Source organism: Halichoerus grypus, chromosome X, assembly GCF_964656455.1.
Source record: "Halichoerus grypus chromosome X, mHalGry1.hap1.1, whole genome shotgun sequence".
Lineage (NCBI taxonomy): Eukaryota > Metazoa > Chordata > Mammalia > Carnivora > Phocidae > Halichoerus > Halichoerus grypus.
Window position 1 is genome coordinate 100,808,404 of NC_135727.1, and position 25,670 is coordinate 100,834,073.

Here is a 25,670-nt window from a genome sequence, read left to right on the forward strand (position 1 = left end):
AGAGGGTTACCAAATATTTTCTGTAAAGTACCTGAGAGTAAATCTTTAAAACTTTGTAGCTATATGGTTTCCGTCCATTGGAGCTTGGGGTTACAGCACGGAAATGCATGTAACAGGACAGGACATCGACAGGACACAAAGACATGACTGGGACTATGCTTTCATAAAACTTTATTTATAGACAATAAAATCTGAATTTTTAAAAAAGATGTATTTATTTATTTATTAGTTTAGAGAGAGAGCACGCACGGAGTGGGGGAGCAGAGGGAGAGGAAGAGCGAGAATCACAAGCAGACTCCCCTCTGAGCACAGAGCCCAATGCGGGGCTTGACCCCAGGACCCTGAGATCATGACCTCAGCTGAAATCAAGAGTTGGATGCTTAACCAACTGAGCCACCCAGGCCACCCTGAAATTTGAATTTTATGCAATTTTCTTATGTTACTTAATATTCTTCTATTAATTATTTCAATCATTTAAAAATGTAAAAATCTTTTATCTGTTAGTAGGTATATAAAAACAGGCAGTAGACTAGATCTATATAGTTTGCCAATTCTTGTCCTACTATAGTTCTTTTGTTTCGCACATAAGAAAACAGGGCACAAAAAGGGTAAGTGATGTCCTTAAAATCGTATGAATGAAAAATTTGTGGTAAAGCCAGTCATTTTGTGCCAAATTCTCTTCAAGATGGTCCATATTGGCTATTTATTATTATATTTTTCCTGAATGATAAGTACTGAGCAAAATACTTTTCCTTTACTTTGAGAAAATGAATTTTCCCCAGGATCATTTTGAAATATATCTATATTATTTAAAGGCTCAATATAGGAGTGGATGGACTACATATACTTACATGCATCGATTTTTAAGTTGAAATCATTTTTTTTTTTTTTTAAAGATTTTATTTATTTATTTGAGAGAGAGAATGAAAGAGAGAGAGCACAAGACGGGGGAGGGTCAGAGGGAGAAGCAGACTCCCTGCTGAGCAGGGAGCCCGATGCGGGACTCGATCCCGGGACTCCAGGATCATGACCTGAGCCGAAGGCAGTCGCTTAACCAACTGAGCCACCCAGGCGCCCCTGAAATCATTTTTTTACTACAAACGTACCCCGCACCTTAAAAGTGAACCAATCCCAATAATTGCAACTAGTCCATTTTAAAAGACACACATAACAGAAATCAGGTGCAACATAGAGTTTAAAAAATAAAATAGAGAAGGCCTATTATAATTGAAACATTACTCATCAGAAATATTCCAAAAGATGAAAGAACAATCATGAAAATATGTTTAATTCTACTTAAGGCCAAAAAATATTTTGGAAAAAAGTATTTATTTATTCTTCAACATCAAAGGTGCACCCTTGATGGTAGAGGACACCCCCGTCCTTGTGAGTTTAGCATTTTCACGGATAATATTGCGCCGACGAACTGGCTTGCTCTGAAACCTCTCATTAGTAGTGTCAATTTTGGCTTTTACATTCATCGGTGGCACGGTAACTTGAGGTAATCCATTGATATCATACAACCAGTACATGTCCGGTGTCTGAAAACAAAGAGAGGAGAGATTTTACATGAAATATTCAGGGACTGAGAAAGCTATAGGAAAAAGTTTACCAAATTAATACGGTCTCTCTTCTCCATGCAAGGTATGGGAAATGTACAAAACTGAAAGTGTGCCCATAATAAATAATTAACATGGGAAATAAATTCAAGAAAGCATTTAGCTTTATGAATTAAGAACCACTCACTAAAAAGTCTCTCAGTTAGAGGTCTGCCCTGTGGGTGAAATAAGCATCCATCTGATCTAAGGGGAAGCAATCTATTTTCTTTGCATGAAACTGTTGCCCAGCATGAACTATGTAACTAACCGAAACCATACTTTGCAAGAACTGATCCATGACAACTTAGGCATGGCTATAGAACCGACTGGTAAAATATGTTGAGCTTCTGTTTTTTTAGATTATGAAAGTCTACAATTAATCGAACCATTTGAAATTTCTGAGAATTGTGAAAAATCATTAATGACAGTTATAATCTAAATCCAAGTTAGTACAACTTAGGGATTTATTTAAAAAATCCATCATTTTTTTCTGCATATATGCACAGGATGGCAATATTGAATTACAGTCTAGCATTTTCTGTATGTCTATGTTCATACTTAAATCCCACTGCTCTTACAGAATTTCCGGTGTTGTGTTTATCTGGGTCTTCTTCCCCACAAGAAGATTTGTACCATGTATGGTCAGAAAACTCATTTAGGATAAATCCACGCTAAGTGAATATTGCAGTAACATCAGCCAGGGCTTAAGGGGTAATGTGATATCAATCGAAGAATGTTAAGTGCAGGACTTTCTTACACATCTGGAATGACCCTATTTTAATCAGAACTGGCCCTTCTATCCAGTGTTCATAGTAATTGTGTATTCTGAATCAAGGAGTCAAAAGCAGAACAAACCAAAGACTATACTATACCTAGGTTAAATAACATTTTACTTCACATAGGATGCTCAACTTGAAAAACAAAGCTACATTTTGGTGATTGTGCATATATCATTGTAAATTTTTACATTACAGGTGACCCACTTCATGAGTACATATGCATGAGGTACTTGAAGGGCACTGCTCCTATGACCAACACTCAGTGGTGCTCAGGAGTGAGCTACATGAAGGAATGTACACTCCTATTTGGAATGTAGTAGGTACAAATGGGAACGACATGTAGGGATTTGTACCTTCACCTGACACATCTCCAAGACCCTTTGAAAATAATTATCTATAAGGACACTATTTTTAAAATCCTAAATGTTATTGTATGCATTTCAATTAAGATTCAAATAATTTTGCCATAAGTGATGCTGAGTGTGTATGTGTGTATATATATATGTATATATATATACATAAATATATATAATCCAAATATAAAATAAATTTGTAAGAAGTCATTCATGTCCTTTATTCCAACACTCTATATGGTAATAAGAATATGTTTATTTTATAAAAATTAAATATTACAGTTCTCATTTCTAGAGTTCAAGTTGTAAATAAATACAGTGACTCATTGTGTTTTTGAAAATACTTTAAAGATATAGCTCTGTGTCTTCCACTCTTGAATCTCCTTTTGAAAATATAAATTAAAAAGCTTATGTTAAAATAATATAAGAATAAATCAATACCTCCACGGCACTAGTGCCTCTGAGAATCACTGTTGGTTTTACAAAAGAACGTCAAATTGACAATTATACTCCTCAACTACTTATTTAAAGAAATTTTAAAAAAAACAACTATTTTTTAAACAGATGAAATTTCCATATTTCAGTAATGTCTTTGTAGTATGAAAAGGTATCAGCCAAAGAACTCACGGAATGAATGCTCAAAGCTATGCTTTAAAGGACACATTCTTATGAATGGAAACAGCCCATTAGTAGATGTGGGCTGTGCCGACCCACATCCCTCAGGTATTTCCATTTCATTGCCTGCCCCAGCTTCCAATTGCCAATATCTATACCTCTTGACTCAAGAGTTTTTCAGAAAACAAAACAAAACAAAAAACAACCCCCCTCAACTCTCTAGCCCCATCAGGTGTAAATATTCTGTAGTGTGTTCCACACTATTTTCCATAGAAATCCCATGGGATTAAATTCCAGATGCCCACTGTGGTAATTGCCTTGAAAAAGCACCCTTTATTGGTTTCTATTCCTTTTCTGTCTCATATCTTGGCTTTCCTGCATCTGTTTCTTGAGATCATGTAGGAAATATGCTACTTGAATTCGAATCCCTATTTCAGGTCTGCTTAAGAGAAAATACAAACCATGATTTATATATATAAATAAAATGCCATTTCTTACAGTTTCGTGACAATGATTTATTCCTTTAAAAGCAATGCATTTACATACATATTACTTACATCTGATTATGTCTCTAGTTATAACAGGTCCATAGATATTACTTTTGTACAAGCATTATATGTTTTATCTTGGATAATTCGGATAGCTTTCATATTTTTGTATAAACTGTTTAAGATTTATCATGTCCACCATGGAAAGCTGAGTGGACTATTTATTCTCTTTGGATAACATTGCTTTTTGTAACAGTCTGACTAAGTTAACTTAAGTCTCTCAAAGCTAGTGCTATATGCCTTGTTTAACAATAGGGAAAAAGCAGTTTTTAATCATTCTAAATATGGTTTAATTGAAAGGGAACCCATGAAGCTTGCTAATGTAGTTGTTGAAGTTTCTGTAGGTTAATATTTAACTAAACTGTTCTTAAAGATCCTCATTTTTATTTCTAAGTAAAACACAATGAAGGTCATATGTTTCATATATAAGTATTAATTGATTTAATGCTTAAAATCAACAGTTTAAAAGAGATGATAATACTACGGTACACAGCAATTTTTATTTAGATAATGAATTAACTTTTAAAATTCTTCACATTTATCATGTGAGACATCATGGTGTTGTCATTAAGAGCAGGGTTTTAGAATCAGACAATGTTTGAACCGTGATTTCAAAGTCATTGATCTGATATATGCAATAAATTTTATGACTCAAGGGCATTATACTCAGCATAAAAAGCCAATCTCCAAAGGTTACATAGAGTATGATTCCATTTATGTAATATTCTAGAAATTAGAAAATCGTAGAGATGGAGAAAAGGTTAGTGGTTGCCAGGGTAAAGAAGGAGTTACAGTATTAGATGTGACCGTAAGGAGTTAGCAGGACAGTTTCCACACTGTTACCAGTTCTCACAGCTGTGTTGGAAGAGTTCTGTATCGCAGTTGTGACTGTAGTTATACAGATCTATACATGGGTTCAAAGTGCCTAGAACCACACACACACACAAATATATGTGAAAAATGCTGAAAATGAAATAAGGTCTCTAGCTTAGTTAACAGTATTTAAATATAGTACTATAGCTCTATAAAATCTCACCATTGGGAAAAGCTGGGAGAAGGATTCACAGGACTCTATGTACTATTTTTGCAACTTCTTGTAAGTTAATACTTTTTTTAAGTTAAAAAATATGAGATTTATGAGTCAATTGGAAATTTGAACACTAAATGGATATCTGATGTCGTGATATTAAGAAATTATTGTAAATTTTTAGATGTGATAATGGTATCATGGTTACAATTTTGGTCTTTTAGAGATTAATAGGAAATAGTTGAAGAAAATAGGATGTCTGGGATTTTCTTCAAATTAATATGGAATATGGGGAAGGGGGTGGGAATATACTTGAATTGGCCATGATTTGATAAGTGTTCATACTGGAAGATGAATGTATGTAGATTAATTATTCTATTTCTACTCACATTTGGAATTTTCCAAAATAAAAATAGAATCAACAAAATAGTGACTTCTTAAACACATTACAATCTCAATTTTCCCCACAAAAGCTTTCTCAGACTGTACCACTTCAGACTAAATGAAAATTTCACATTTTCATTTGATCCCATATGTCAACTTATTCTCTCACAGAAACCCTTTAATTCTGCTTCCAGTGATTTAATTGTCAAATCAACATAGGGAAACCAGGCACAGATTTTGTTGGGAAAGCCCCCAACATAGTTAATTTCAGAAATGTTCACTAGGTGAAATAAACATCATTTTCATTTGTAAACCTGTTTTTAAATATGTCATTTAATCCCCTTAGAGTAAGAGTATGTCCTTATTCTTAAGGAGCAGGTACGACATGATCATTTTAAATCAAGCATCTATATAGCAAAGGGCGATGTGCAGCAAGGCTCCAGAGGTTTTAGATTTTTATTACCTGGGTTGTAAGAATTCCCAGAAAGATGAAAAATATAAATAATTTTCTTGAGACATATTCAACATTATTCTTTTCTCTATTCATTAAAACGGTAACAACACATTTTTCTGCCCATGGCACTGCCTAATTAATGTCTGATTTAGAAGTCTAGTAGTCACTTTGGCACCAGTGGTTGTGTCTTGAAACATGACCACACGTCCTTTGTGTCTGTGCTACTGAAACTAGATACTGGCAATAGTCATCTTTTCAGAAATAATTTGAAAGTTCTCTTTAGCCTAAAAGCTATTAGTAAAATACATGTGTGAAATCTGATGGAGAAATTTTGCTCACTACATAAATTTTCAAAATTGTGTTTACCTTACCTTTTAATAAGATGATCACTTGAGCAGACTTTTATATTAATGGCTCACTACATTGTGTTTTTCTCCATTCAAAATCAGTTTTATCTTCTATTTAATTTTCTTCATTTTCGACTTTAACATTTTGACAGTACCTTATGCCTTAATTAAAGATTTCAAAATCTCGGTCTCAAATCACCTGAAGTCCTTGAATGTGTTATTACAGATAACAATATGTGAATATACAAATCACTTTACAGTCAATATTTATCTCTTCTGCATTTTCTTAATATGGAAGAGAAATAATTTCTTACTTCCCACTGGTGATGATAACTTTTTTGCTATATTCCATATTTACAAGTTCTTTACTGGGCAAAAGAAAATTAAAACAAGACAGAGTAGTTGAAATATGTTGGCTTTTGCAAGGTAATGTTGCTATTCTTTACTTGGGTGAAACCTTTTCTCCTTTCATGCCTTTAGTGACATCAAAGAACTCACCTGTATTGCCAATGTTGCTTTGTATTTCCTACTGTACATTCGGGGTTTAAAACCCACAAGGAGGACAGTTCCTTCAGTGTCAAAAGGAGGAAGTTCTCCAACCCGAGGTTTCACAAAAAACTCAGGATCACTGCCAGGTAGGAAGTATGCAGTGAACGGCGCGGGATTTCTAGAACAAAAATATAAATATTAACTTTAAATTTTATCATTACTCTTTGTGAGCACTTGATGGATAGAATTTATATCCTGTTGCATAGGACTACAGTTAAACTTTAATGCTGCCATGCAGCTATGAGCCTAATGCGTGTTACTTTATAAGAGTGAGGAGGCCTTTTAAAAATTACTGAAGTGTCATTCTTCCCAGGGTGACAAAATGGAATCTTAAAGATTTTTAAAATTACGTCTTATGTTTTTAGTGTACAAAGAATAAAATGTTGTCCCTATAAAAATTTGAAGAACTCAATGTCCCACATTAAATGTAATCATTTGTAAATAAATTCATATCCAAAATGCATGGCTAGAACAGCTATCATGAAGCCTTTGTTTTTATTACTATTCCAATGTGGTTGCTCACTCTCCTTTAGCTTTCCACTTGTGAAGTGAGATGAAAGTACTTTGCAGGTTCATTAAAGATTCTTGAGCCTGAAGATGAGTTGCTATGATCTGAAGTGAACTGAGCAGCATTTAGGATTCAAGTGACCATTTTCATGTCAAGGTTGATTACATTTGAGATGAAGATGGTAAAAGAAGTTGAGGAACTCATTTGGTAGAATAAAACAGGGGAGGAGTACACTGCATGGGAAGTTGTACATGAGGAATTTTAAATCCAAACTTTCTGGGGAGATGCAAGTAGAAGGTAAAGAACAGTTTCCTAGAACAGATCCAACAGTGAATCATAGAAAAGGAGATGGGAGATTCAGGTTGGGACTCAGTGATCCACTCAGCAAATGTATTGAGTATCATCTCAGAGGGTTTGAGAAAGTGGACTATGGATATGGATGGCCTGGATTGGAATCCCAGCTCCATGTAGGTGCATAACTTTAGACAATTTACTTTTTTGTACCTCAGTTTTCATATCTGTTAAATGAATTTAATAACCTCTATAAAGCCATTCGATCAGTACCTGACATGTAGGAAGTGCTCTATAAGGTTTAATCAATATTAATATAATCATTATTATGATTGTTGTTTTAAAACATCTTATTACCAATGCTCATTACCAGGCAATGATGCATGATGCAATAAATTTAAAAAATGTATAAAACAGAATACCCAGGGGTTCTGGTGGAATAGGAAGACCCAGACCCTCTTTTCTCCCAAGGAACAATACAAAGACCAATTCCCATTGTGAGAAATTCAGAAACTAGTTAAGAGACTTCTGCCTTCTAGGTGAGCACAAAATCAGCTGTTTTGAAGTCAGTAGGAAAATTTGTGGCATGCTCTCACCACAGTCTGCCCTCCACACCAGTGCAATAGCACATGATTGGGAGGAAATTCTCAGCTTCCATTTTACCCTGGGGAAGGAAAGAGAAGAGTAGACCAAATATCCAACAATTGGACTTCTGGTTGGAATGTGAAGGGGTGCTGCCTGAGGGACTGGCTTCTGTCTTGCTTGTCTTGAAGTACTGATGGGACCTGACATACTATAGATGCATGGGGGCTTCTAAGAACAAGCTGGGCAGGGTGCTGGTGCTCCAGAGGTCCCAGCAGGTTGATACAGCTCAGAAGCGCCTCCTTAAGTGTGGAAAAAGAAGAGTGGAACATGTGTCAAACTTCCTGGCTTTTCAGTAGGCTGCCCAACATTCTAGTTTATGTCCATCCTGTCTCAGAGAACTGACAGAACTTGGCAAAATCTAGATACCTAAAGGCTACTGAGGAAAAAAAAAAAAAAAGATCTGGTTGGTGTATTGCTGCTTCAGAGTGCCAGGGTACAGAAGACAGACAGCAAAGAGAGCAAGAGGTTAGGAACTCCTGAAAAATTAGAAACCAGCAAACCCCTGTAATCTTCACACACAAGTTCAGACAGATATACTCACAAAAAAGATCTGAGGTGTCCCCAGGATCTCTAGTTGGTCTGAGTGGTGAAGATCTTTCCCTGCATGAAGCTAGTCTATGAAGACTGAGAGAGGTGGCTATTTTTTTCAGATGTGGGGATATCAACACAAAGTTACAAAGAACATGAAGACAGGAAAGAATTATTCAATGAAAGGAACAAAAGAAATCTCTAGAAACACATCATAAAGAAACGGAAGTAGAGGAATTACTGATCAATTATTCAAAAAACTGTCACGAAGATGCTCAACACTATCAGGAAAATAATGCATGAACAAAACAAAGAGAAAATATTAAAAAGGACAAACAAATTTTAGAGCTGAAGAAGATAATAACTGAACTGAAAAACTCACTAGAGTGTTTGAACAATGGATTTGATCAAGCAGAAGTAATCAGGGAACCCAAAGATAAGTCATTTGAAATCATCCAGTTAGAGGAGCAAAAGGAAAAAGAAATGAAACAGAGTAAAGAAAATCTGAAGGACTTATACAGCAACGTCAAGTCGCCAATATACACATAATGAGTCTCAAAAGAAGGGAGAAATAGGGGCAGAAAACTTACTTAAAGAAATAATGGCCAGGAGGGGGGAAAGATGGCAGAGGAGTAGGGGACCCTATTTCAACTGGTCCGCGGAATTGAGCTGGATATCTACCAGACCACTCTGAGCACCCACGAAACCAGCCTGAGATCTAAGAAGATCTAGGTACGAAGCGGGGAGCCGCGATTCCGTGGGCAGATATTGGAGGATAAACAGCAGCGGGAGGGTGCCTGACCGTGGGGATCCTACACCACCGGTGAGTGATAGCCTCGCACGCTGGGGACGGGCACAGACTCGCAGACCGGTAGCAGCAGGGAAAGGACTTTAGGGCAGCCCCCGGAGCGGAAACCTGGAGCGCCACACGAACTGAGAGTGGCTGGCGGTTTTAGAAGCACAAAGGGCAGAGACGTGCCCCGACCTGGAGGCAGGACTGGGGGCGCTGCGGAGGGGCGCACAACCCAGGACGCTGCAGTTTATAGCAGCACGGACAGAAACGGAGACAGTGTGGCCTGGAGAGCTCACTGAAGAACAGACTGCGGTCTCTCTGCTCTGAGGCAGAGGGTTGGAAACGGTCTCTTCTGCTCTGACTCGCGGAAGAGATGCGGAAAGCCGCCAGGGAAAGCCGCCAGAGAACAAAAGCCCAAAAAACTGATTCCCGCTGAGCCCATCCCCCACGACAGGGGCGCAGGGCAACTCCGCCCAAACAGGGTTGCCTGAGTAACAGCGCGGCAGGCCCCTCCTGCAGAAGACAGGCTGGGAAAACAAGAGGCCAGCAACCCTAAGGTCCCAAGAAAACAGGTGCATCTTGCTTGGGTTCTGGTCAATAATTTGGACTCTAAACATTCCCTCAAACACCCATCCACATAATGACTAGGAGGAGGAGCCCCCAAAATAGAAAAGACTCAGAGATTATGACTTATGCTGCAGATTTACAAATGGATGCAGATATAACCAAGATGTCAGAGATGGAATTCAGGCTAGCAATTGTGAAGACAATGGCTAGAATGGAGAAATCAATTAATAGCAACATAGAGTCTCTAAGGGTAGAAATAAAAGGTGAATTGGCAGAACTTAAAAATGCTATAAATGAGATCCATTCCAATCTAGATAATCTAACAGCTAGGGTAACTGAGGCAGAAGAGCAAATAAACAACCTGGAAGACAATATAATAGATAAAAAGGGAAAAGAGGAGGCCAGGGAAAAACAACTCAGAATCCATGAAAATAGAATCAGAGAAATAAGTGACACCATGAAGCGTTCCAATGTCAGAATAATTGGAATCCCGGAGGGACTGGAGAGAGAGGACTAGAAGATGTATTTGAGCAAATCGTAGCTGAGAACTTCCCTAATCTGGGGAATGAAACAAACATTCGAGTCCTAGAGGCAGAGAGGACTCCTCCCAAGATCAAGGAAAACAGGCCAACACCCCGGCATGTAATAGTAAAACTCGCAAATCTTAGAACCAAGGAAACCATCTTAAGGGCAGTTAGGGGGAAGAGATTCCTTACGTACAGAGGGAGGAACATCAGAATAACGTCAGACCTATCCACAGAGACCTGGCAAGCCAGAAAGGCCTGGCAAGACATATTCAGGGTACTAAATGAGAAGAACATGCAGCCAAGAATACTTTATCTGGTAAGGCTGTCATTTAGAATGGATGGAGAGATGCAGAGCTTCCACGACCGGCAGAAACTGAAAGAATATGTGACCACTAAGCCGACCCTGCAAGAAATATTAAGGGGGGTTCTATAAAAGGAGAAAGACCCCAAGAGTGATCTACAACAGAAATTTACAGGGACAATCTATAAAAACAACGTCTTCACAGGCAACATGATGACAATTCATATCTTTCAATAATCACTCTCCACGTGAATGGCCTAAACGCTCCCATAAAACGGCACAGGGTTGCAGATTGGATAAAAAGACAGGACCCATCCATATGCTGTCTACAAGAGACTCATTTTGAACCTAAAGATACATCCAGACTGAAAGTGAAGGGATGGAGATCTATCTTCCATGCCAGCGGACCTCAAAAGAGAGCTGGGGTAGCAATTCTTATATCAGACAAATTAGATTTTAAACTAAATTCTGTAATTAGAGACACAGAGGGACACTATATCATTCTTAAAGGGTCTATCCAACAAGAAGATCTAACAATTGTAAATATCTATGCCCCCAACATGGGAGCAGCCATCTACATAAGCCAACTGTTAACCAAAATAAAGAGTCATATTGATAACAATACGTTAATTGTAGGAGACCTCAATACTCCACTCTCAGCAATAGACAGATCATCTAAGCAGAAAATCAACAAGGAAACAAGAGCTTTGAATGATACATTGGACCAGATGGACCTCATAGATATTTACAGAACATTCCACCCTAAAACAATAGAATACTCATTCTTCTCGAGTGCACATGGGAACTTTCTCCAGAATAGACCATATACTGGGTCACAAATCAGGTCTTAACCAATACCAAAAGATTGAGATTATTCCCTGCATATTTTCAGACCACAATGCTCTAAAACTGGAACTCAATCACAAGAAAAAATTTGGCAGAAATTCAAACACTTGGAACCTAAAGACCACTCTGCTCAAGAATGTTTGGGTGAACCAGGAAATCAAAGAAGAACTTAAACAATTCATGGAAATCAATGAGAACGAAAACACATCGGTCCAAAACCTATGGGATACTGCAAAGGCAGTCCTAAGGGGGAAATACATAGCCATCCAAGCCTCACTCAAAAAAATAGAAAAATCCCTAATTCACCTACTAACTCTACACCTTAAAGAACTAGAGAAAAAGCAACAAACGATGCCTAAGCCATGCATTAGAAGAGAAATAATTAAAATTAGAGCAGAAATCAATGAATTAGAAACCAGAAACACAGTAGATCAGATCAACAAAACTAGAAGTTGGTTCTTTGAAATAATTAATAAGATCGATAAACCACTGGCCAGACTTATCCAAAAGAAAAGAGAAAGGACCCAAATTAATAAAATTATGAATGAAAGGGGAGAGATCACGACTAACACCAAGGAAATAGAAACAATTATTAGAAATTATTATCAACAACTATATGCCAATAAACTGAGCCATCTGGATGAAATGGAGGCCTTCCTGAAAACCTATAAGCCGCCAAGACTGAAACAGGAAGAAATTGACAAACTGAATAGGCCAATAACCAGTAACGAGATTGAAGCAGTGATCAAAAACCTCCCAGAAAACAAGAGTCCAGGGCCTGATGGATTCCCTGGGGAATTCTACCAAACATTCAAAGAAGAAATAATACCTATTCTCCTGAAGCTGTTTCAAAAAATAGAAACAGAAGGACAACTTCCAAACTCATTCTATGAGGCCAGCATTACCTTAATCCCCAAACCAGGCAAAGACCCCATCAAAAAGGAGAATTTCAGACCGATATCCCTGATGAATATGGATTCCAAAATTCTCAAAAAAATCCTAGCTAATAGGATCTAACCATACATTAAAAGGATCATCCACCACGACTAAGTGGGATTTATCCCCGGGATGCAAGGGTGGTTCAACATTCACCAATCAATCAATGTGATAGAACACATTAATAAGAGGAGGGAGAAGAACCATATGGTCCTCTCAATTGATGCAGAAAAAGCATTTGACAAAATACCACACCTTTTCCTGATTAAAACTCTCCAGAGTAGGGCGCCTGGGTGGCTCAGTTGGTTGGGCGACTGCCTTCGGCTCAGGTCATGATCCTGGAATCCCTGGATCGGGTCCCGCATCGGGCTCCCTGCTCGGCGGGGAGCCTGCTTCTCCCTATGACCCTCACCCCTCTCATGTGCTCTCTCTCTCTGTCTCAAATAAATAAATAAAATCTTTAAAAAAAAAAAAAAAAAAAAAAAAAACTCTCCAGAGTATAGGGATAGAGGGAACATTCCTCAAGTTCATAAAATCCATCTATGAAAAACCCACAGCGAATATCATCCTCAATGGGGAAAAGCTGAGAGCCTTTCCCTTAAGATCAGGAACACGTCAAGGATGCCCACTCTCACCACTACTGTTCAACATAGTACTAGAAGTCCTAGCAACAGCAATCAGACAACAAAAAGAAATAAAAGATATTCAAATTGGCAAGGAAGAAGTCAAACTCTCTCTTTTCACAGACGACATGATACTTTATGTGGAAAACCCAAAAGACTCCACCCCCAAATTACTAGAACTCATCCAGCAATTCAGTAATGTGGCAGGATACAAAATCAATGCACAGAAATCAGTTGCTTTCTTATACACTAACAACACAACTGTAGAAAGAGAAATTAGAGAAACGATTCCATTTACTATAGCACCAAAAACCATAAGATACCTCGGAATAAACCTAACTAAAGAGGTAAAGGATCTATACTCTAGGAACTACAGAACACTCATGAAAGAAACTGAAGAAGACACAAAAAGATGGAAAAATATTCCATGCTCATGGATCAGAAGAATAAACATTGTTAAATTGTCTATGCTACCCAGAACAATCTATACCTTCAATGCCATCTCGATCAAAATTCCAATGACATTTTTCGAAGTGCTTGTGGAACAAACAATCCTAAAATTTGTATGGAATCAGAAAAGACCCCGAATCGCCAAGAAGATGTTGAAAAAGAAAAACAAAGCTGGGGGCATCACATTGCCCGATTTCAAGCTATATTACAAAGCTGTGATCACCAAGACAGCATGGTACTGGCACAAAAAAAGACATATAGACCAATGGAACAGAATAGAGAACCCAGATATGGACCCTCAACTCTATGGTCAAATAATCTTTGACAAAGCAGGAAAAAACATGCAATGGAAAAAAGACAGTCTCTTCAATAAATGGTGCTGGGAAAATTGGACAGCCACATGCAGAAGAATGAAACTCGACCATTCTCTAACACTATTCACAAAGATAAACTCAAAGTGGATGAAAGACCTCAATGTGAGACAGGAATCCATCGAAATCCTAGAGAACATAGACAGTAACCTCTTTGACATCGCCCACAGCAACTTCTTTCAAGATACATCTCCAAAAGCTAGTGAAACAAAAGCAAAAATGAACTTTTGGGACTTCATCAAGATAAAAAGCTTCTGCACAGCAAAGGAAACAGTCAACAAAACAAAGAGGCAACCCACAGAATGGGAGAAGATATTTGCAAATGACACTACAGATAAAGGGCTGGTATCCAAGATCTATAAAGAACTTCTCAAACTCAACACCCCAAAAACAAATAATCAAGTCAAAAAGTGGGCAGAAGATATGAAAAGACACTTCTCTGAAGAAGACATACAAATGGCTAACAGACACATGAAAAAATGTTCATCATCATTAGCCATCAGGGAAATTCACATCAAAACGACATTGAGATACCACCTTACACCAGTTAGAATGGCAAAAATGGACAGGGCAAGAAACAACAAATGTTGGAGAGGTTGTGGAGAAAGGGGAACCCTCTTACACTGTTGGTGGGAATGCAAGTTGGTACAGCCACTTTGGAAAACAGTGTGGAGGTGCCTCAAAAAATTAAAAATAGAGCTACCCTATGACCCAGCAATTGCACTACTGGGTATTTACCCCAAAGACACAGATGTAGTGAAAAGAAGGGCCATATGCACCCCAATGTTCATAGCAGTAATGTCTGCAATAGCCAAAATGTGGAAAGAGCCGAGATGCCCTTCAACAGATGAATGGATAAAGAAGATGTGGTCCATATATACAATGGAATATTACTAAGCCATCAGAAAGGAGGAATACCCAACTTTTACATCAACATGGATGGGACTGGAGGAGATTATGCTAAGTGAAACAAGTCAAGCAGAGAAAGTCAATTATCATATGGTTTCACTTATTTGTGGAACATAAGGAATAGCATGGAGGACATTAGGAGAAGGAAGGGAAAAATGGTGGGGGGGAATTGGAGGGAGAGATGAACCATGAGAGACTATGGACTCTGAGAAACAAACAGGGTTTTAGAGGGGAGGGGGGAGGGGGGATTGGTTAGCCCAGTGATGGGTATTAAGGAGGGCACGTACTGCATGGAGCATTGGGTGTTATACGAAAACAATGGATCGTTGATCACCACATCACAAACCAATGATGTATTGTATGGTGACTATCATAACAATAAAATTAAAAAAAAAAAAAAGAAAGAATGGCCAGAAAATTCCCAAATCTGAGGAAGGAAAGAGACATACAGATTTGTGAAGTCCAACATATTCCAAATAGGATGAAACTAAAGAACTCCACAATGAGACACATAATCAAAATGTCAACAATTAAAGACAAAAAGAGAAGTTTGAAAGCAGCAAGAAAAAAGTGACTCCTCATATACAAGGCCACCCTTGTAAGACCATTAGTAGATTCCTCATAGAAACCTTGCAAGCCTGAAGTGAGTGGAATAGTATGTTTGAAGTGCTAAAAATAAACTGTCAACCAAAAATACTGTATCTAGCAAAACTGTCCTTCACAAATGAAGAAGATAAAGACTTTCCCTGATAAACAAAAGCTGAGGGAGTTAATCACCATTAGACTTGTCTTACAAGACATACTAAAGGGAGTCCTTCGAATTGAAATGAAAAGACGTTAGATAGCAACACAAAAGTATTTGAAAGTAAAAGCTCACTGGTAAAGGTAAATATACAGAAAAACAACACTGAATACTGTAATGGGGGTACATGAATCATTTCTTAATTGTGGCATAAAAGTTAAAAGATAAAAGTATAAAAAATAACTAAAATTATAAAATGTGCTAATGGATACATGATATAAAAATATGTAATCTGTACATCACTAACAAAATATAGAGATTTTGTATGCAATTAAAGTTGTTATCAGCTTAAAATAGATTATTAAGCCTATAAGTTATTTTATGTAAGCCCCATAGTAACCACAAACACCTACAGAAGATACCAAAAAGAAAATGAGAAGGAAATCAAAGTGTGTCACTACAAAAAAACATCAATACTACACAAAGGAAGACAACAAGAAAGGAAAAGATGGTCAAAAGAGCTATAAGACATACGAAAAACAACAAAATGGCAACAGTAAGTCCTTCCCTATCAATAATTATTTCAAATATAAAACAATCAGACTCCCAGTCACAAGACACAGTAGCTGATTGGATGAAAAAGAAGAACCAAGTGTATGCTGTCTACAAGAGACTAAATTTTTTAAATTTAAATTCAGTTAACATATAGTGTATTGGGGCGCCTGGGTGGCTCAGATGGTTGGGCGTCTGCCTTCGGCTCAGGTCATGATCCTAGGGTCCTGGGATCGAGTCCTGTGTCAGGCTCCCTGCTAGGCGGGGAGCCTGCTTCTCCCTCTGCCTCTGCCTCTCTCTCTCTCTGACTCTCATGAATAAATAAATAAATAAATAAATTAACATATAGTGTATTATTAGTTTCAGAGGTAGAGTTCAGTGATTCAGTCTTATATAATACCCAGTGCTCATTACATCACATGCCCTCCTTAATGTCCATTACCCAGTTACTCCATCCCCCCACCCCCCTCCCCTCCAGCAACCCTCAGTTTGTTTTCTATGATTAAGAGTCTCTTATGGTTTGTCTCCCTCTCTGATTTCATCTTGTTTCATTTTTCCCTCCCTTCCCCTATGATCCTGTTTTGTTTCTTAAATTCCACGTATCAGTGAGATCATATGATAATGGTCTTTCTCTGATTAACTTATTTCTCTTAGCATAATACCCTCTAGTTCCATCCACGTTATTGCAAATGGCAAGATTTCATTTTTTGATGGCTGAGTAATATTCCAATGTATATATCTATACCACATCTTCTTTATCCATTCATCTGTCAATGGACATCTGGGCTCCTTCCATAGTTTGGCTATTGTGGACATTGCTGCTATAAACACTGGGTAGAGGTTCCCCTTCGGTTTGTATCTTTGGGGCAAATAGCTAGTAGTGCAACTGCTGGGTCAAAAGGTAGCTGTATCATCAACTTTTTGAGGAACCTCCATACTGTTTTCCAGAGTGGCTGCACCAGCTTGCATTCTCACCAACAGTGTAAGAGGGTTCCCCTTTCTCTGCATCCTCACCAACATTTGTTGTTTCCTGTCTTGTTAATTTCAGCCATTCTGACTGGTGTGAGGTGGTATCTCATTGTGGTTTTGATTTGGATTTCCCTGATGCCAAGTGATGTGGAGCATTTTTTCATGTGTCTGTTGGCCATGTGTATGTCTTCTTTGGAGAAATGTCTGTTCATGTCTTCTGCCCATTTCTTCAGTGGATTATTTGTTTTTTGGGTGTTGAGTTTGAGAAGTTCTTTATAGATTTTGGATACTAGCCCTTTATCTGATAAGACATTTGCAAATATCTTCTCCCATTCTGTTGGTTGTCTTTTGGTTTTGTCAACTGTTTCCTTGTTGTGCAAAAGATATATATCTTGATGAAGTTCCAATCGTTCATTTTTGCCTTTGTTTCCCTTGCCTTGGAGATATGTCTAGCAAGAAGTTGCTATGGCTGAGGTCGAAGAGGTTGCTGCCTGTGTTCTCCTTTAGGATTTTGATGGATTCCTGTCTCACATTAAGGTCTTCCATCCATTTTGAGCTTATCTTTGTGTATGGTGTAAGAGAATGGTCCAATTTCATTCTTCTTTATGTTGTCCAATTTTCCTAACATCCTTTATTGAAGAGACTGTCTTTTTTCCATTGGATATTCTTTCCTGCATTGTCGAAGATTAGTGGACCATAGAGTTGAGGATCCATTTCTGGGTTCTCTATTCTGTTCCACTGATCTATGTGTCTGTTTTTGTGCCAGTACCATATTGTCTTGATGATTATAGCTTTGTAATAGAGCTTGAAGTCTGGCATTGTGATGCCACCAGCTTTGGTTTTCTTTTTCAACATTCCTTTGGCTATTCGGGGTCTTTTCTTGTTCCATACAAATTTTAGGATTATTTGTTTCAGCTCTGTGAAAAAAGTTGGTGGTATTTTGATAGAAATTGCACTAAATGTATAGATTGCTCTAGGTAGCATAGAAATTTTAACAATATTTGTTCTTCTAATCCATGAGCATGGAAGGTTTTTCCATTTCTTTGTGAAGAGATTAACTTTAGATTTAAAGATACACATAGGCTGAAAGTTAAAGGAAGGAAAGAGATATTCCATGAAATGCTAAACAAAAGAGCATGGATAGCCTTACTTATATTAGACAAAGTAGACTAATAACAATCTGTAACAGGAGACAAAGAAGGCCATTATAGAATGATAAAGGATCAATTTACTATATATATATATAGCACCTAAATGTATGTACCAAAGATTGACAGAATTAAGGGAGAAATAGACAGCAATAGAATAATAAATAGTAGCAGATTTTAATACTCTGCTTTCATTAATTCATAGAAAACTCAGACAGAGGATCAATAAGAAAAAAGAAGACTGGAACAATACTATAGACCAAATGGATCTCATAGATGTATACAAAACATTCCACTCAACAGCAACAGCAATTACATTTTTCTTAGGTGCACATGGAACAATATCTAGGATGGATTGGAGGTTAGGTCACAAATCAAGTCTGAATAAGCTTAAAGACTGAAATCATACCAGCTGTCTTTTCCCACCACAATGGAATAAAACTAGATATCAATAGCAGAAGGAAACCTGGGAAATAAATAAATATGTGGAAATTAAACAACAAACTCTTGAATAACCAATAAATCAAAGAAGAAATTAAAGAGATATTAGAAAACACTTGAGACAAAAATGAAAACACAACATACCAAAGCTTATAGAATGCAGCAAAAGTAGTACTTAAAGGGAATTTTATAGTGATAAAAGCCTACATTAAAAAAGAAGATCTCAAATAAACAACCTAATTCTACACCTCAAGAAAATAGGAAAAAAAAGGAACAAATTCAACCCAAAGTTATCAGAAAGAAGGAAATAATGAAGATGAGAGCAGAAATAAATTAAATACAGAATTTAAAAAAATCAACTAAGAGTCAAACTAAGAGTGGGTTTTTTGAAAAGATCAACAAAATTGACATTGAGCTAAACAAAAAAAAGAAGAGAGAAGACTCAAATAAATAAAATCATAAATGAAAAAGGGGATGTTATAACTGATGCCCCAGAAATAAAAACAATCATAAGAGACTGCTATGAACAATTATACACAAAAAAAATTATACAACCTAGAAGAAATGAATAAATTCCTAGAAAAATGCAATCTACTAAGACTGAATCATGAAGAAATAAAAACTCTGAATGGACCTATAAATATTAAGGAGATTGAATCAGGAATCAAAATCCTCCCAACAAAGAAAAGTCCAGGACCAGATGGTGAATTCTACCAAATATTTACAGAAGAATTAACAGCAACCTATCTCAAACTCTTCCAAAATATTGTACAGCAGGGAATACTTCCAAATTTAATTTATTTATATCAATATTATCCTGATACCAAAGCCAGAAAAAGACAAAAGAAAACTACAGGCCAATATCCCTGATGAATATAGATGCAAAAATCCTCAACAAATACTACCAAATGGAATTCAACTGCACATTAATAGGATCATATACCATGTACAAATAGGATGTAAGGAAGGTTCAACATAAGAAAGTCAATCAATATGATATACCACTTTCACAGAATGAAAGATAAAAAATACATAATAATCTCAATTTATGCAGGAAAAACATTTGACAAAATTCAACACCCTTCTATGACAAAATCTAGGAATAGAAGGAAATTACTTCAACATAATAAAGGCCACATATGAAAAAGTCACAGCTAACATCATACTCAACACTGAAAAGCCGAAGCTTTTTCTCTAAGACCACTATCTCTGTTAGCAGATGGCATAGCAGATACATGACATTCTTACATGTAGAATGATTACACAAAAAACCTGTTAGACTAATAAGTGAATTCAGTAAAACTTCAGGATATAAAGTCAACATACAAAAATCAGTTGCATTTTTATACAATAGCAATGAACTATTTGTAAAAGAAATTAAAAAACTATCCTATTTAAAATAGCATGAAAAAGAATAAAATACTTAGAAATAAATTTAACCAAGGAGTTTAAAGATCTATACACTGAAAACTATAAGACAATGATGAAAGAAATTGAAGAAGATAATAAATGGACAGATATCCCCATGTTCATGGACAGGAACAATTAATATTGTTAAAATGTCCATAGTACCCAAAGCAATCAACAGAATCAATGCAATCCTCATCAAAATCCCAATGGCATTTGTTAAAGAAATAGGAAAAAAATCATAAAATTCATATTTAATGTCTAAGGATCCTGAATGGCTTAAAAAAAAAAGGGTAGTTTCATCAATAAATGTGGCTGGAAGAACTGGATAACCACATGCAGAAGAATGAAACTGGATCCCTATCTTACACCACACACAAACCAAAATGGATTAGAGATATAAATATCAGACCCAAATCCCATAAAAACATGTAAAAATCCCAGAAGAAAACACAGGGAAAAAGCTCCTTGTCTTGGAAATGATATTTTGGACATGACCTCAAAAGCAGTGGCAAAAAAGCAAAAATAAAGAAGTGGGACTATACCAAAAGAAAAAATTTCTGCACAGCAAAGGACAAAATCAACAAAATAAAAAGGCAACCTATGGAATTGAAGAAAATATTTGTAGACTGTATATCTGATAGGGGGCTAATATATAAGGAACTAATGCAAGTCAATAGCAAAAATACTCAAATAACCCTATTTAAAAAATTGGCATAGGACCTAAATAGGTATTTTTGCAAAGAAGACATAGAAATGGCCAACAAATATATGAAAAGATGTTCAGCATCACGAATCATCAGAGAAATGCAAATCAACACCACAATGAGGTATCACTTCACCCCTGTTAAAATGGCTATTACCAAGAAGTAAAAAAATAAGTGTTGGCACGCATGTGGAGAAAAGGGAACTCTTGAATGCTGTTGGAGGGATTTAAAATTGGCACAGCCATTACGGAAAATAATATGAATTTTCCTCAAAAAAGTAAAATTGAATTATCATATGATCCAGCAATCCCACTTCTGGGTATATATCTAAAGGAAATGAAATCAGTATCTCAAAGATAAATCTGTATTCCCATGTTTATTGTAGCATTAATCACAATAGCCAAGATACAGAAATAACGTGTGTCCGTCAACAGATGAGTGGATAAAGAAAATGTAGTATATATACAAAATGGAATATTGTTAAGCCATAAAAAAAAAATTAAAACTTGCAACAACATAGATGAACTTGAAGGACATTATGCTAATTAAAATAAACCAGACACAGAAAAAGCAATTTTCCATGATCTCACTTATAAGTGGAATCTAAAAGAAGTAGAACTCATAAAAGCAGAGAGTAGAACAGTGATTGCCAGGGGCTGGGGATTAGAGGAAATGGGAGGATTTTGGTCAAAGGGTACAAACTTTCGTTTTAAGATAAATAAGTTCTGAAGATTTAATGTACAGCATGGAGACAATAGTTAATAATAATGTATTGTATACTTGAAATTTGCTAAAATAGTGTATCATTAGTGTTTTCACCACACAAAAAAGGTAGCTATGTGAGGTGTTGGATAGGCTAATTACCGTGATTGGGAGTATCATTTCACTATACATATATATATCAAATTGTTGAGTTGTACACCTTAAATATATACTAAGTTTATTTGTGAAAAAAACCTAAGTGAGGCTGGAAAAAGTTAGAAAAATAAAATTTAAAAATAACAACCTAATGGAAAAGGGTAAGCATCTGATAGAAAAATTTCCAATCCCAGTTATGACAGATATTTACAGAAACTATCCCTTCATGTATGCAGCATTTGTTATATTATACTGCCCGGTAGGGTACCTGTTCTCCTTACATCTGCCAAGTTATTGCTGGATATAACCCTCTAAAGGAACAGAAATGTTTATCAGCGTTCCCAGGGCTATTGATACTGAAAATACAGCTCAGAGATTTGATGTGTTCTCTAGCCTACCACAATTCAGAATTGTCTGATCTGAGGTTCACAGGATACCAAGCTGGGATAAGGATGTGAGCAAGGGTTTCTCTGGTGAGATGGGACTGGAGGAGAGGAGACAGGAGATGAGGCATCTTATCTAAATGGACACCTTGCCTACTAAACACTACCAAAGCTGGTAATTTGCTTTGTTCTTTGCAATGATTGTGTAAAGATGGGTGCTTGTGTGTTTGTGCGTGTGTGTGTTTAGGTAAATTGGATACAGTGATGCCTATTTAATAGCGTCTTAAAAATATAATTAAATAATTCTATATATGCTAAAGATTTAGTAGGAATGAAACAAATACTATTTTGTTTATTGTGTTGTTCTTAGGTAAGGCAGATGAAGGAATAAGAAAAATGGAATGATAATGAATAATCACTTAAGTGGGCTCATACTGTCCTATATTTGACACAGTTCTGGTCTTTAATGGAAACACATTATTTTCAGTGTTTTAATAATATCACTAAGAACAATAGATGAGCTATTTTGATACTTTGAATTCTATTATGTGTTTCTCCGAACTCTTTAGAACACTTTGCATCCCTAAATCATCATGCCTAAAATCCCTCAACAAACTATGGTCTTTTTTTTTTTAAGATTTTATTTTATTTATTTGAGAGAGAGAGTGTGAGAGAAAGCACGAGTGGAGGTGAGGGGCAGAGGGAGAGGGAGAAGCAGACTTCTCACTGAGCAGGGAGCCCTACGTGGGGCTCAATCCCAGGACCCTGAGATCATGACCGGAGCCAAAGGCAGACGTTTAATTGACTGAGCCACCCAGGCACCCCAAACTATGGTTCCTTTAAGTAATGAAAATATAAAGTTTCCTGGCCTCTTCTCTTCCCTCCTCTCCCAGAGACTCTTATGTTTTAGAGATTTTTTTTTAAAGATTTTATTTATTTATGTTTGTGTGTGCACGAGAGAGAGAGAGAGAGAGAGCGCATGAGAGAGAGCAAGCGCACAGGAGCGGTGGGGGAGGGGCAGAGGGAGAAGCAGACTCCCCGTTGAGCAGGAAGTCCAATGCTAGACTCAATCCCAAGACTCTGGGATCATGACCTGAGCTGAAGGCAGATGCTTACTGAAGGCAGATGCTTAACTGACTGAGCCACCCAGGCACCCTAGAGATCACTTAATTTAGGAAACAGAATAGCTACCACTAAATGGCTTGCCATGTAGTTTTTTTTTCCTCCTCCTTTCCCCTCCCTGAATGCTCAGCAAACAAACAAACAAAAAAAAATGGGTAGTCATTAGGGTATAGAATAATTTATCTTCAGAACTTATTTTACTCTTGATCACTGAAAAAAAAGGGAGATGTTGAGTTGGTTTGTGGGGAAGCTGGTCAAAGGCTGAATATGAAGGTCAATCTGTCTTCCTGACCCATTTTGTTTCTTTTTCATATGTTCCCCACTAGTTTCATAGATCTTCTGAATGGCTTGAGATTTCCAGTATCTAACTGGGTATAGCCTCCTAGAGGTGGAAAGTAAACGGGATATATTCAGTAGCTTATTTATATCATTGAGTCATCTAAAATAAATTATTTTTCCTTTTTAAAGATTTATCTATTTATTTGAGAGAGAGAGCGCGAGTGAGTGCAAGGAGGGGAGGGGCAGAGGGAGAGGGAGAGAGAGACTCTAGCAGACTCTGCCCTGAGTGCAGAGCCCCACATGGGGCTCTATCTCACAACTCTGAGATCATGACCCTGAGAGATCACGTCCTGAGCCAAAACCAAGAGTCAGACGCTCAACCGACTGAGTCACCCAGGCACCCCTAAAATAAATTTAAAGACAGACTTGGTATGGGGGTGCCTGGGTGGCACAGTCGGTTGACTCTTGATTTCAGCTCAGGTTGTGATCTTGGGGTCCTGGGATCGATCCTCGTGTTGTGGGGGGAGGTTCTACACTGAGCAGGGAGTCTGCTTGAGGACTCTTTCTCTCTCTCTCTCTCAAACAAATAAATTAATTAAAAAAAAAAAAAGATAGACTTGGTAAAGGATAGTTTTCAACTGCCCTAGAAAATTGATTTATGAAGAGAAAATAAATGCACCCCCTTCTGCTGCTTGGTATGTTGCCCAGCATGATCTGAGCCTTGCCACTCAAAAAGAATTCCTGCTGGTGAAAATATCCAGGAGGAATCTGGAGAGAGTTTATTGACTTAGAAGTGGCTTAAAATACTCAAGGAAGTAGATTCCACCATAGCGTGCTTACACATTCTTTAATACTTTTGCCACTGAAATGTGGGGCCTGTGTTCCCTTTCATAAATCCAAGCCAACACAGTGACTCTTTTGTAACCAACAGAAGGTGGCTGAAGGGATGCTGTATAACAGAAGGTCTATGTCAGAAAATGCCATGCGGTTCTTTTCGAATACACACTGTGAGGAACAAGTCACCATGTACAAAATCGAACTACTTGAGACACACATGATATAGAGACTACATGTAGGAACTATGGCCAATAAGAGCTGCACTGTTAGCCAACAACTAGAATTAACTGCCAATTGTAAGAGTTAACTGTTTTGATCAGCTAACTCAATCACGCCTTCAGATGACTGTGGACATGGCCAACATGTAATTGCATCCTCATGAGGGAGACTCAATCATTAAAATGTATCAAAAATGCACCCCAAACCTGCACATTAAATGTGCTTAATGAGGATAATTCTATTTTCTGTTGAATCTTAAAAAAAAAAAAATCCTCCTGTGTCAATAATATACCAGGTGCATTATTACATCCTCAGAACCAAAACTGAACAAAGTTAAAATCTATACTTCAGAAAATATTCTGTGGCATTTTTGGATATTTGAGTAATTTTAATTCACTTTCTCAATAGAAGAGGGCTATTAGAGTTCAGGACATAAGAATCAAAATTTTTTTTCACATTTTGAGTGCATTTGACATATATGACTATATATCCTAAAATTTCTGATAAATGTAATCATCCACTAGGAAAATGTTTACTGAAATCTATAGAAGTATAGTTATATTTAAGATTTCTGTTGAGACTCTCTTTGAACTTAGTGCTTGCAGAAATACAGCAAAATAAAAGATATTAGCTGCTTCTTACTTTAAATAAAACACCTGAAAGAATATTTGTAATATTAATTTTAAATGAACTCAGAAGTTTTGGGGTAGAGTGTTTTGGGTTTTCTACATAAAGTATCATATCATCTGCAAAGAGTGAGAGTTTGACTTCTTCTCTGCCGATTCGGATGCCTTTTATTTCTTTTTGTTGTCTGACTGCTGTGGCTAGGACTTCTAGTACTACGTTGAAGAGCAGCAGATCCCTGCTGTGTTCCTGACCTTAAAAGACTCCACCCCAAAACTGCTAGAACTCATACAGGAATTCAGTAAAGTGGCAGGATATAAAATCAATGCACAAAAATCAGTGGCATTCCTATACACCAACAAGACAGAAGAAAGAGAAATTAAGGAGTTAATCCCATTTACAATTGCACCCAAAACCATAAGATACCTAGGAA

At 37.0% G+C, this 25,670-nt stretch overlaps 1 protein-coding gene across 1 annotated transcript in view; it reads right to left on the bottom strand.

The window, feature by feature from the left end:
* Positions 1–1,328: 1,328 nt before the first annotated feature.
* Positions 1,329–25,670, bottom strand: part of CFAP47 (cilia and flagella associated protein 47) — a 495,766-nt gene continuing 471,424 nt past the window's right edge. The window contains exons 64-65 of the mRNA XM_078064042.1: positions 6,604–6,772; positions 1,329–1,541 (exon numbers count right to left, since the gene is read on the bottom strand). Of these exons, the coding sequence (XP_077920168.1) occupies positions 1,329–1,541; positions 6,604–6,772 (382 nt within the window). The remainder of the gene's footprint in view (positions 1,542–6,603; positions 6,773–25,670) is intronic.